General features: G+C 45.9%; 1 protein-coding gene across 3 annotated transcripts in view; it reads right to left on the bottom strand.

The window, feature by feature from the left end:
• The window catches only part of Atrnl1 (attractin like 1), a 548573-nt gene extending 536446 nt beyond the window's left edge, over window positions 1-12127 (bottom strand). Inside the window, exon 1 of one of the 3 annotated variants that reach the window (XM_057777516.1) lies at window positions 11510-12127. In XM_057777516.1, coding sequence (XP_057633499.1) covers window positions 11510-11799 — 290 coding nt within the window. In that variant the 5' untranslated portion in view covers window positions 11800-12127. Of the gene's footprint in view, window positions 1-10573; window positions 10664-11509 lie in introns of those variants that run through there. The other 2 variants (XM_057777515.1, XM_057777517.1) reach the window with 2 other exon arrangements.
• Between the last annotated feature and the right edge of the window lie 970 nt (window positions 12128-13097).

Genomic DNA, 13097 nt, shown 5'->3' on the forward strand with positions numbered 1-13097 from the left:
GTCTTAAACAACCTAGCACCACAAAAACAGCAAAGACTCAGGCATCATGGAAATCGCCACCAGAACAGTAGCAGTTGACACAAGGTAGGGACATGGTGGTACAAGCGTTCTCCAGTTCCTGGGCTCTAATTTAAACATCTCCTGTCCTCTAGGGATGTACACTTGAGAAGCCACAGTACTCCTTAGAGGAGGAACACAGGGAACGTCTGCTCCTCACCAGGCTACACAAAACACATGAAGTTACAGGTGCCGAGCCTCTGTTCGCATCAGTGGGACTATGAGGACTGTTACGGCAATATCACACCCACAGTGAGAACCCACTCCTACCCACAGTGAGAACCCACTCCTACCCACAGTGAGAATACATTTTCACCTACAGTGAGAACCCACTCACACCCACAGTAAGATCCACTCACGCCCACAGTAAGAACCCACTCACACCCAACAGTAAGAACCCACTCACACCCTACAGTAAGAACCCACTCACACCTACAGTAAGAACCCACTCACACCTACAGTAAGAACACACTCACACCCACAGTAAGAACACACTCACACCTACAATAAGAACCCACTCACACCTACAGTGAGAACCCACTCACACCTACAGTGAGAACCCACTCACACCTACAATGAGAACCCACTCACACCTACAGTGAGAACCCACTCACACCTACAATGAGAACCCACTCACACCTACAGTAAGAACCCACTCACACCTACAGTAAGAACCCACTCACACCTACAGTAAGAACACACTCACACCTACAGTAAGAACCCATTCACACCTACAGTAAGAACCCACTCACACCCAACAGTAAGAACACACTCACACCTACAGTAAGAACCCATTCACACCTACAGTAAGAACACACTCACACCCAACAGTAAGAACACACTCACACCTACAGTAAGAACCCACTCACACCTACAGTAAGAACACACTCACACCTACAGCGAGAACACACTCACACCTACAGTGAGAACACACTCACACCTACAGTAAGAACCCACTCACACCCACAGTGAGAACCCACTCACACCTACAGTGAGAACCCACTCACACCTACAGTAAGAACACACTCACACCTACAGTAAGAACACACTCACACCTACAGTAAGAACACACTCACACCTACAGTAAGAACAATTTTCTTTCAAGTCTCTCGATTTCTTTATTCTTCCAATCATCACCTTAAAGCATTGCTGTTACACTGTCAACTTAGTCACAATCTGTTACCTGTTCTAAAACCCAAGTCTTAAAACTCTAAAACCAGAAGTGACCACAAACAACAAGTTTTCAACGTATTCATTTACTTGGCAGACATCTCCAGAAATTAAGCAACGTATAATTTATAATATGCCTTCTAAGTTTCAAACCATTAATTTTTTTTAAGACAGGTCCTTGCTCTCTAATTCTGGCTAGCCTAGAAATTGCTGTATAGCCTAGGCTGACTTGGTAAATCATGAAATCCTCCTGCAGAAGACTATGGAATGCTGTGATTGTAACTGTGAACATCTACGCCCAACTATCATTAAACTATAACACTTCTGTTCTCCAACTAAGAACCAGAGATATATGGATGCCTAAATTGAGAGCCAGCACCCATGTTTAAAAAGCTGGCATGGCTGTGTGGGCTCTTCTGTGGGCAAAGGCAAGAGGACTGCTGGGGTTTGCTGGCCCACAAGCACACACTACCGTGCTCAGCTTGTATGTGGGTTCTGCTCATAGAACTCGGACCCTCCCACTTGCATTTATTGACAAATACTAGTTGTCTATATTTCTGGGGTGCAATATGGTGTTTCAACACAAACGCACACTATGGAAGAGGGGAAGATGGTTAGCTGAGGATGCTGACAAGCTTATCATAGACAGAGACTGCACTTTCCTTTCCGGCTGCCCTGACCCAATGACCCAAATAATCACAAAGAAATTGTTTTAATTACAACACTGTTTGGCTTAGGTGTATTCCTAGCTAGCTCTTACAGCTTAAATTAACCCATTTCTATTAATCTATGTATCACCACAAGACTGTGGCCTACCAGTAAGGTTCCAGCATCTGTCTCCTTTGGCAGCTACATGGTGTCTCTCTGACTCCGCCTACTCTCTCTTTACATCTCTTCCAGCCTGGCTATATTCTGCCCTGCCATAGGCCAAAGAAGCTTCTTTATTAACCAATGGTAATAAAACATATTCATAGTTCATATAGTGAATCCCACATCATCTTATAATCCAGCACTGGGAAGAGGAGACAGGCAGATCCCTGGGGTTCTTTGACCATTCAGCCCAGTCTTCTTGGTGAGACCATCAGAAGGAAGGAAGGAAGAAGGGAGGGAGGGATCGAGGCAGGGAGGGAGGGAAGAAAAAGGGGACAACCCTTGAGGAAAAATATCATAATACCAGGGTTATCCTCCGGCTTCCATGCGAATGTACATACATGCACATATGTCTGCACACACATGTGTCCACACACAAGCAAAGCACTAAATAACACACCTTTTACCTCACATGTTTATCTTCCTCTATGATAAGAACAATTAATTTAGTGGTTTTGAAATATCCATTTTAACTATAAATCACCTTGCTGAATAAGCCCTCACCAGGACTTCCCCACCTAACTGAAACTGTCCACACCATACCTGGTGTGGGAGTTCCTTCTGTCTGTTTGTTGCTTATATTGGTTAATGAAGAAAGAAACTGCCTTGGCCTATTGATAGGGCCAAACTTAGGTAGGCGGAATAGACAGAACTGAATGCTGGGAGGAAGAAGGCAGAGTCAGAGAGATGCCATAGAGCTGTCACCGGAGACACTACACCCAAATATTGTTTTTAAATGTTTCTTTACATTTAAAGGGGGATATGCTACAGAGATTTGCATTGGCATGGATCTTGGTTTACTGATACAAATTTAAGGTCAATTTTATTATATATATATATATATATATACACACACACACACACACACACACACACACACACACACACATATATTTCTGCTCTTGATTAAGGTATTGTGATTGTGTTTCTCATATATATATATATAATTAAAAATATAATCAACAAGCTTGTAGTCATGTTAGTTAGGTTTTCTAGATATATAGAGGTATATTTCAGTTAGATAGGTGTTCTTCAAATCTTTTGGAGACCTGCAGAATATCACATTTAAAATGTTTAAGAACTTAAGACTTTTCATGACAATGATACACATCTGCTCCTGGCAGCACCAAGCTACTTCAAGAGGAAGATGGGCATTGACGAGGCTCCTTATGGAGTTGGTTAGCCATTTGGGCAAGAAACTACTCTTGCCTGGATTGCTTGATGGTATGCTGTGTGAACTAGACATGCAGGACCCACAGAGAGATGACTTTTCTAAAGGTGATATGATACTTTGGGGTTCCTGCTTCATGAAAGAGTCTGGCAGACATTCTGCAGGACACAGAAGATAGTGACTGACAAACTGCTAATACAGGTGGAACTGTCTTTGAAATTTCCTGCTTCATGGAAAAGTCTGCTGGATACTATGGGTCTGTAGGCTGAAGATGGATGCCCCAACGGTACAAAAGAACTTTGGGTGACTGTCCAGGTAGCGAAATGTCTGTCAATTCTCGAGTTTTGGGAGTTGTTTACAATGTACTTCCTGTTTACTTAGATAATATTATATCCTTCTGGAGTTTTTGATGGAGTTGAAGAATTTATAGTTATAGTTTTGCTTAGTTATGATAAAAGATAAAGTAGATATAAATATTGCAACTGTAATTCTTGCTAAATACCTATTTTATATGAAATTTTACTATATAAAGCCTTCGTTTTTGTTTAAACAGAAAAGGGGAAATGGTGTGGGAGGTCCTTCTGTATATGTGTTGCTTTTATTGGTTAATGAATAAAGAAACTGCCTTGGCCTGTTGATAGGGCAGAACCTAGGTAGGCAGAGAAGACAGAACTGAATGCTGGGAGGAAGAAGGCAGAGTCAGAGAGATGCCATGGATCCGCCGCTGGAGATAGACATGCTGAAACTTTGCTGGTAGGCCACCACCTCATGGTGATGCACTGATTAATGGAGATGGGTTAAATTAAGAGTTAGCCAATAAGAAGCTAGAGCTAATGGGCCAAGCAGTGATTTAATTAATAGAGTTTCTGTGTGATTACATTGGATGTAAGTAGCCGGGAGGCCGTGAAGAACAAGCGGCCTCTCCTCTATCACATACCCATGGACAAACATTGCCCTCTGCAAATATGCCACCCCATCACCCTCCACACCAGCGAGCTCAATCGGGGGTGACGCCTCTTTCTGCTCTGGCTATTCATGTACTGCAGTGTTCCTTACATGGCAGATGACACCATGGTGCACACATTACCGTTTGGCCCATTCATCTACTGATGAGCACGTCCATTCTCCCCAAATGTAGGAGTGAAAAAATGCTGCCAGAAGTGAAACTGCTGAATCACACGCAAATCTAGTTTCAGTTTTTAAGAACCTTCCCACTATCTCAAAAATGGGTGACATAATTTACATTTCCAGTAAAAGAAATTTCCATTACTTCACATTCTAGTCAACACCTGCTATCTTTCATCTTTCAGTAATAGCTTTTATAAAAGGTATGAGGAGATTATAGTTTAATTTGCATTTCCCTAATGCTCAGTGATGTTAAGCATAAATTTTATATATTTTTGGCATTTCGTATGTCTTAAGAGTATTCTATTCCAGTTCTTTGCCTTCCTTCAAATAGGTACTTTTCTTATTAATTATTTGAGTTCCTTAATTTGAGTAAGAGTCCTTTAGCTGATATATGATTTACAAATATTTTTTCAAACTCTTCAGTCTATGAGTTATTACTTCTTGCCACAGCCTGAACAGTTCAGGCCTGACCTGATTAGAGGTGATGAGGGATGAAGAAATGGCGGACACACAGCCACAGGTACAGAAGACATGGCGGACACACAGCCACAGGTACAGAAGACATGGCGGACACACAGCCACAGGTACAGAAGACATGGCGGACACACAGCTACAGGTACAGAAGACATGGCGGACACACAGCCACAGGTACAGAAGACATGGCAGACCCATACCCACAGGACACATACCCAGAAAAGCTGGGCTCAGACGGGCTTTGCACACTATGACGGAGTAGTGCCTACTACCGCCATAACCCAGAGCTTCCGGGTTCATCATGCAGGTGAAAGCGGTTGGCTGGTCTCCACAGATGTCTGTGGCTGTAAGCAACAGGGAGGAGGGGGCTCCCGGTGCTAGTTTTGTGCACACTGATCAACCGTTCTCACTTAGAGCCCCAAGGAAAGCTTTACCACCCCTCTGAGCTCCACCCACAGAAGACTTAGCTTCTCCCATGAGGCTGTGGGGTCCTTGACCACACCCATGTCCATGCTACACATTCACCCAGAACCTAACTCACTCAGGGCTCCCTCTGCTCCCAACCCCTGCTGCGCAGAAACTTTTTAAATGTATTCATCTCCCATGTGTGTTAATTTTAAGGTAGGTGCTCTTGGGGTCATATGTAAGAAGTCATTTCTGAGATCGGTATCAAGGAGTTTTTCCTCTGTCATCTTTGGAGAGTTAGTAAAATCCACTGTTGGTCATGGGTTTATCACAGCAGCAGAGACCCTAACTAAGACAAGTGGTCAATTCTACCAAACACATAATGAAGAAATAATGCAAGTTCCACAAAAACCCTGCCAGCAAATAATGAGGGTCATTTCATGAGGTCCGCATTACATACCCACATACACACATAAATGGAAAATAAAGAGGTAGTGCCAGGACAGGCTCCAAAGCTACTGAGAAACCCTGGAGAGAGAGAGAGAGAGAGAGAGAGAGAGAGAGAGAGAGAGAGAGAGAGAGAGAGAGAGAGAGGAAGAAGAGGAGGAGGAGGGAGGGAAGGAAGGAAGGAAGGAAGGAAGGAAGGAAGGAAGGAAGGAAGGAAGGAAAGAAAGAAAGAAAGAAAGAAAGAAAGAAAGAAAGAAAGAAAGAAAGAAAGAAAGAAAGAAAGAGCGAGCCCAACCTGGTAGGAAAGACTTCCAAATGATAAAGTCGTATCCAGTAAATGAAAGAATTCATAAAAACAAAAAATTAGGGGAAAATTTAATGTGGCCAAGATTTGAAATTTCCTCACTAAAGAAGATAAACAGATGGCAAGTAAGAACACGACAAGATACTCAACATCGTTAGTCATGAGGGAATTAGGGGGTGCAAGCTGAAGCCCAGTGAGAAGGCTGAGCAGGCAAGGCTACTTGGTGGCTGACAACCCGAGTTCCATCCCAGAACTCCACGATGGAACCGACCCATGCAGTTGTCACATGACCTCCACACACCTTACAGCACATCACAAGCGTGCACACACATCTAAATGAATGCTGCTAAAACGCCAATCATACATCAATTTAAATTGACAGATATTGGCTAGGATATGGATTAACTAGAACATTCAAACACTACTTGGGAAAGTAATCATCTTTCTATCTGTTGCTTTCATTGGTTAATTAATAAAGAAACTGCTTGGCCTCTGATAGGGTAGAATTTAGATAGGCAGAGTAAACAGAACAGAATGCTGGGAGAAAGAAGCCGAGTCAGGAGTCGCCATGATTCTGCCACCCGACACAGACGCAGGTTAGGATCTTACCGGTAAGCTACCACATCGTGGTGGTACACAGATTATTAGAAATGGGTTAATCTAGATATGAGAGCTAGCCAATAAGAGGCTGGAACTAATGGGCCAGGCAGTTTAAAAGAATACAGTTTCCGTGTAATTATTCCGGGTAAAGCTAGCCGGGTGGCGGGACACAGCCCACTGCTCCACACAACAGTAAATGATTGCAATCATTCTGCAAAATAGTTTTTATATTTAAAACATTAAACACGTGGGTGGGGCTGAAGAGACAACTATGCAGTTAGGAACACTGGCTGCTCTTCCAGGATCCAGATTCAATTTCCAGCACTCACATGGTCGCTCATAGCTGTCCTTAACATCTCATAGCTGTTCCCAGGGACATGCTACCCTCGTCTGGCCTCCAGGCAGAACACTCGTCCACGGAAAACAAAATAAAATGTCTTTAGTTTAAAACCAACCAATCACTTATGTGCCAGATGCCCCCCCCCCCCCCCATTGCAGTATTGGAAGCAAGGGGAGGAAAGGGAAGTATTGAAAACATTTGGGTATGACTGCTACTTTATGACCGGTGTGACTGCTACTTTATGACCGTTGTGACTGCGATGGTATCAGAGGTATAGACATAAGACAAAACTTCCCAAAGGCTAAACTTCAAATGATTGTACATCACAAACTATACTTAAAGAGCTGGAGAAACGGGTCAGGGGTTACAAACACATGGTGCTCTTGCAGGGGAACCAAGTTCAGCCCCAGTAACCCGCATGTTAGCAAGCTCACAGCTGTCTGTAACTCCAGCTCCAGGGGCTCTAGGGCTCTCTTCAGGACTCTTTGACCTATGCATGCACACACACAAATGCACAGGCACACACTACACACATGCATACACACATACAAATGCACAGGCACACACTACACACATGCATACACACACTATACATGCATGCACACACACAAATTCACAGGCACACTACACACACACATTCATACACACACATACACACACTATACATGAATGCACATACACACAGATATGCACAGAGACACACACCACATAATTTTTAAATTACAACTGAGCCTAGCACTTGAAAAGCATGTGTGATGCCTGGGGTTTAATGTGTGGGACCACAAAACAAACAAAAATGAAATCGTAAAGAAAAAATAGCTAATTAAGACTTCACTCTGAAAGCACGGAGGAGGAAAAGCTGTGCTGTAGCAGTAAACAGCAAGGGATGGCTGGGGAGTCCAGAAAAGCCCCTGTTAGAAGCAGGGATGGCTGGGGAGTCCAGAAAAGCCCTTGTTAGAAGCAGGGATGGCTGGGGAGTCCAGAAAAGCCCCTGTTAGAAGAAGCCTGAGTCAAGCATAGAAGGATTGGAGAGGAAGAGCTCTGAGAACAACATTTAATTTTTCACATTGAAGTTACTCAAAGGTTCTCTATAATTAACAATAAATATTCAATTGCTTGAGGACTCTCAGCATCAGGAAGTTGATTTATCCCAGGTGGTTTTTTGGCCCAACCCCCAAGAGCTCCCTGTCTGGCTCCTTCTGCACTCACTCAGCATGGAGTGCGTTCTAATAGCTTAGGCTTGGCATAGTGGTGCACACCTTTAATCCCAGCACTTGGGAGGTAGAGGCAGAGGATCTCTATGATTCTGAGGCTAGCTTGGTCTACAGAGTGAGTCCAGGACAGCTAGAGGTGTATAGAGAGGCCCTGTCTCAAAAAGGAAGAAAAAAAAAAAGAAGTTTAGGAAAAGAAAATTGAGTTTTAATCGTGTATCTTCTGTTGATAGAAAACACCCTATGCCCTCACAGTACATACTTATTTTACTGTTACTAAAAATAGAACTCCAGCCACGTCATGGTGGCACAAGCCTTTAATCCCAAGCAGAGGCAGGTAAATCTCCGTAATTTGGAGGCCAAACTGGTCTACAGATGAGTTCCAAGACAGCCAGTTATTACAGTGTGAAACACTGCCTCAAAAAAACAAAAACAAAAACAAAAAAGATTCCATTATAAATATGTGAACTCAAAATCCAAATTTAACTAGCCTGAAGGTTTAAAAGTTATATATAGAATAAAGTTCATTATTTTTAAAATAGCCCAGTACATAAGTGCTTATAATGCTATATTTACAAATAATCCACATATAGTGAGGTATTTTCCAATCTATTACCAGAGATTAGAGTGGTAAGTACCAAAGCTACAATAAGGAGAAAATGTCTGTTTCAATACAAAATTTTGATTTTTATAAATAAAAATTCCAACCGCTCTACAAAGATAAGTTAACCAGCTTCTAATAGAAATATCATTTGTTGTGTATACAGGTGAACTATAGCAGAATGTTTTCCAGCCTAATGTTAGACGATGCCACTCACATATAATTCCAATTAAAGTCTACCGTAGTCTTGATTATCTGTCAAGCCAGCACTGTGTTTCCTGAGTCTCACCCCTAAAGACTTCGGTCTAGCATTAGAGAAAAATGGGTGTTAAATCCGCTTTACTTGTCAGGAAAGTCTTCTGACTTTGAATATTTTATTCTTCTCAAACGGAAACAAACCAAACACTAGAATGATGCTGAGGGGTCTGAAGTGTCACTTCTGGTACTGTGTTTGTGTCCACATTTCCTCCCCCAGTCATCAGGTCTTCAGATCTGAAAAGGCATTCACTCCCTAGCTGAGACATCTGCAGTAGAGAGACCAAGGTAACACACCAATTAATTATGACACCTGCTTACCAAGCTCAATCACTGTTCATGACTATGTGTAAGGCTGCTATCACCCAGCTTAGTAGACTTCCCCGATATCTGGTGAGAATACCAAGTTCAGGTCTCTCCCAGAGTATTACGTAAATGCTAGAAAACAGGTCCTCAAACAAACCTTGCATAGCTAACAACGTACTTTACTTTTAAATGATTGAATTCTTTAACATTAAATATACCTCTTTTGCTCCTAAGTTTGCATGAAAAAACACAGATTTATAGTGTCATATTTACCCTAAAAATTTGTATTTCATAGAAAAATCAAGTCGCATTTACAAGAGTACAATGAATCATAAGAATAACAGCTCCCCACAGATGACTATCCACTAAGTTCAGGACTGACCGTCTGTGTACACTGAGGTCTACTCTCCTTCTACTCAATAATGTATGTGGTTCAGGAACATCTTCCAGTGCTATGTGGTCTACTTACAACTTGATCTGTATGATTTCTCTTACTAAGTGGGACCGCAGCTACGGGAAGTCACAGGCTGCTGACTTAGCTTTCACAAGTATCCTACTCAAAATGCAGATACTGGGCTGAACATCCCAGAACTACTGGATATCCTCTTTCGACAAACAGAGCAAATTAGTTATATACCCATCAAACAATCTTCCTCTTTCGTAGAAAATGTGAAAATTAATATAACCTTTTCATTTTGGTTGCTCCCAAAATATATACGGCCAAGATACTCTTAAGAGGTGAACGGCAGCCAAAGGAAATCAGGCTATTCATGAGGCATAATTCGATCAGGTCTCTTGTCTCAACGTAAACCATGTCTAAACTTTTCATTGCTACCGCTCTCAAAATATTTTAAATGCATTGTAAAACTTACGTATCAGTTTCTCAAACTTTTAACCCTGAAAACACATAGCCCTAAGACTCCAAACAAATTTTATGAAATTTCACCTAAGAGTCCCCTTGAAAACAACCAACTAAACTGTAAAGTCTACTTAAGTTTTGAAAGTATTATTTTAAAACAAACATCTTTACATTGACTAGGGGGCACTGTCCTAACCAGCAACAGTAAAAATGTGGAAAATAGAATTATATATATATTTTATATGTATATATATATATATATTTTATATGTATAATATATACATATGTTATATTATATATGTCTACATATATGCTGTGTTAAAACTCCAAAGAAACTACCCTGGAATATATTATCAAAGTGAGCCACATCCTTACCTTTGCCTCAAAGCCTGGGACATTGCACCTAGATTTTACTATCATCTTCACAGCAAACACTAGTCACCTACATAATATAATTTCACAGCCACAAATCAGCCAGCAGTCTTCAAGTGACGCATCCAGGAATCGCTGTCTAAAACCTGCAGGGTGTCAAGAGGGCTGCACAAGAGGCCTCAAGAAACTTCTCTGCCGACAGCCACCCTTCTCTATCCAGCGTACAGAAATCTAGTAAGCATCAACCAATAGGGAGAGAGATCTTGACCCCAGAGATTCACGCTCCTTAGCAGCTTCAGCTTCAGAAAAACCAAACTGACTTTGACAACTGCCACAAGCCACTCAGCGCAAGACCGCCCCAACAAATTCAGCACCTCTACAAAGTGCACGTCCTGGAATCGCGACTCGGCACTTTCTGTGCAACCTTGGTCGAGTTCACTTAAATGCTGCCTGGATCTCTCTCTGGGTAGACGCTGCATAGGAAGCATACTATTCCAGTAAGTTAGAGACTTGTGGGGAATGAATGAGAGGACCGAACCAGAGCTCATAACCAGGTATGGAACAGAGCACGCCCTTCTTAAACCCGACTAGACGGGAAGGAGCTGGGCCACAACTTTAAACCTTTACACTTCTCACAATGTTCCTGGGTTCTCGTGCGGTATTTGCACCGTTTCTGTTAAATTGGTGGAGTTTGGCACCGTGACTGTGAGTGAGAATGTTCTTTCTGCCCAGAAGATGACAAGCCACTGAGGACATGCGGAAAGGCACGAGTCAGCCAGGGCTGGGTTCCCCGGGCAGCCTGAGACTGGAGGGGTGCAGCGCAGGACCTCTCCCGGCCTCTTCCTAGCACTAAGAGCCGGGGACCCCGAGGTCACAGCAGGGTAGGGGGTGACGGTGGCGGGGAAGGGCTGAGGTTCTGGGTCCCGCGAAGGCACTTACTTGAACCTGCCCTGGCAGTGCTGGCACTGGTCCCCCACCCAGCCCGGGTCGCACAGGCAGGTGGAGTTGACACAGCGACCCGAGAAGCAGGAGCCAGTCCTCTCGCAGGGCTTGGACTGGGACACCTGAGCATAGAGCGCCAGGTAGAGGAAGCCATAGTACAGCAGCCAGCTGTGCCCGTCCAGCTGCAGCCAGGAGGAGGCGCCCCCGCCGCTCGCCCGCCGAGCCCTGCACAGCTCCGGGGCGGCCAGCTGCGGGGCACCCGAACGGGCCCGGCCCCCCGGCTCCATCTTCCCGGTGCCTGGGCTACGCTCGCGGGCGGGCGGGTGGGCGCGCGCACGGGGATGCCGCTGAGGCGGGGATTCCAGCTGCAGACGACCTCGCCGCCGCCGCCGCTCCTCGGCTGCTCAGCGGCGCCGACCCCCGTCCCGCTGTCCCGTCCGGAGCGATGGTTCCCGGCCGCGGCGGCCTCCGATCGGCTGCCTCCGGTCACGCTCGGGCATCGCCGCCCGCTCTGCTGACCTTGTCCTCGGCGAGCCCAACCCCGCAGCCGCGGCAGCTCCGAGAAGCGGAGCACAGAGCCAGCGGAGCCCGGCGCTCCGGAGGGGACCCGAGGGGGAGGGGACCGGGCGGAGAGGGGGAGGGGACCCGCGCGGCCCCGCCTCACCCGCGGCCCGCGCCAACTGCCTGGGCTCCGAGCGCGGCTCGCCCAGAAGGGCGGGGCCGAGCGGGAGCCCTGAGCCGGGCGCGTCCAAGGCGAGCGGGGGGTATGGGAGAGAGAACAACAACCTCCCGCCGCCCTCCAGCCGTCCTGAGGCCCCGCAGAGGCTGTCTTCCCTCCACTTGCTAAGGACATTCGCCGTGGCCGAGGCCACAGCCGGGGCTGGGGAGCAACGTCCCCTCAGCCACGCGGGCTCGTGGCTGTCTCCCCCCTCGATTGCAGCGCTGTGGTCTCGCCCAGCCCCTGAGGGGGACCCGGGACTCCCCCGCGCGCGCCCACCGGGCCAGCGCGGAGTGGAGTGCGTCCCCCAGGTGTGGCCTGCGTCTGGAGCCCCACGGAGGAGAAACCCACTCGGGCTTCCTCGCTTCGGTAGGAAAGCAGCCCTTGCACTCCTCGGGATGCAGCAGCGAAAGTGCTGCGCTTGCCCTAACGCTTTCCCAGCTTCCTCCGTGTTTCTTCTTTTTTTCTTAAAAACTCCCAACTCTACACAAAGAGCTGAGCATGTGCAGTCAGCAAAGTCTTAAAGGCACCGCGGTCGGACCACGTTGTGGGGTCTGCAGGGGCGGGGCGGGGCTGGGCAGGGTGGCGTGAGGGGCTGAGAGGGACGCGAAGCAGTTCCCGTGGAGCGACCTCAGCCGGAGCGCCCTTTATGGGTGGAATTGGGGTTCCCCCGCCCCCAACAAAGAACTGCGAGCTTCTGAGTCCGAGCGCCACCCCTCCCGACGCTGCCTCGGAACCCTAAGAATCTCCCTTCTGCTTGTCAGTCTTCCCTCCTCCATCTGGGACACTCTTCCGTCTTGAAAAATATTGCAACATCGGGGCTTGTTTTTCCCCGCTTCAGAAAAGCAGAAGTGATTCCCAGAAAGG

Source organism: Chionomys nivalis, chromosome 8 (genome assembly GCF_950005125.1).
Source record: "Chionomys nivalis chromosome 8, mChiNiv1.1, whole genome shotgun sequence".
Classification (NCBI taxonomy): domain Eukaryota; kingdom Metazoa; phylum Chordata; class Mammalia; order Rodentia; family Cricetidae; genus Chionomys; species Chionomys nivalis.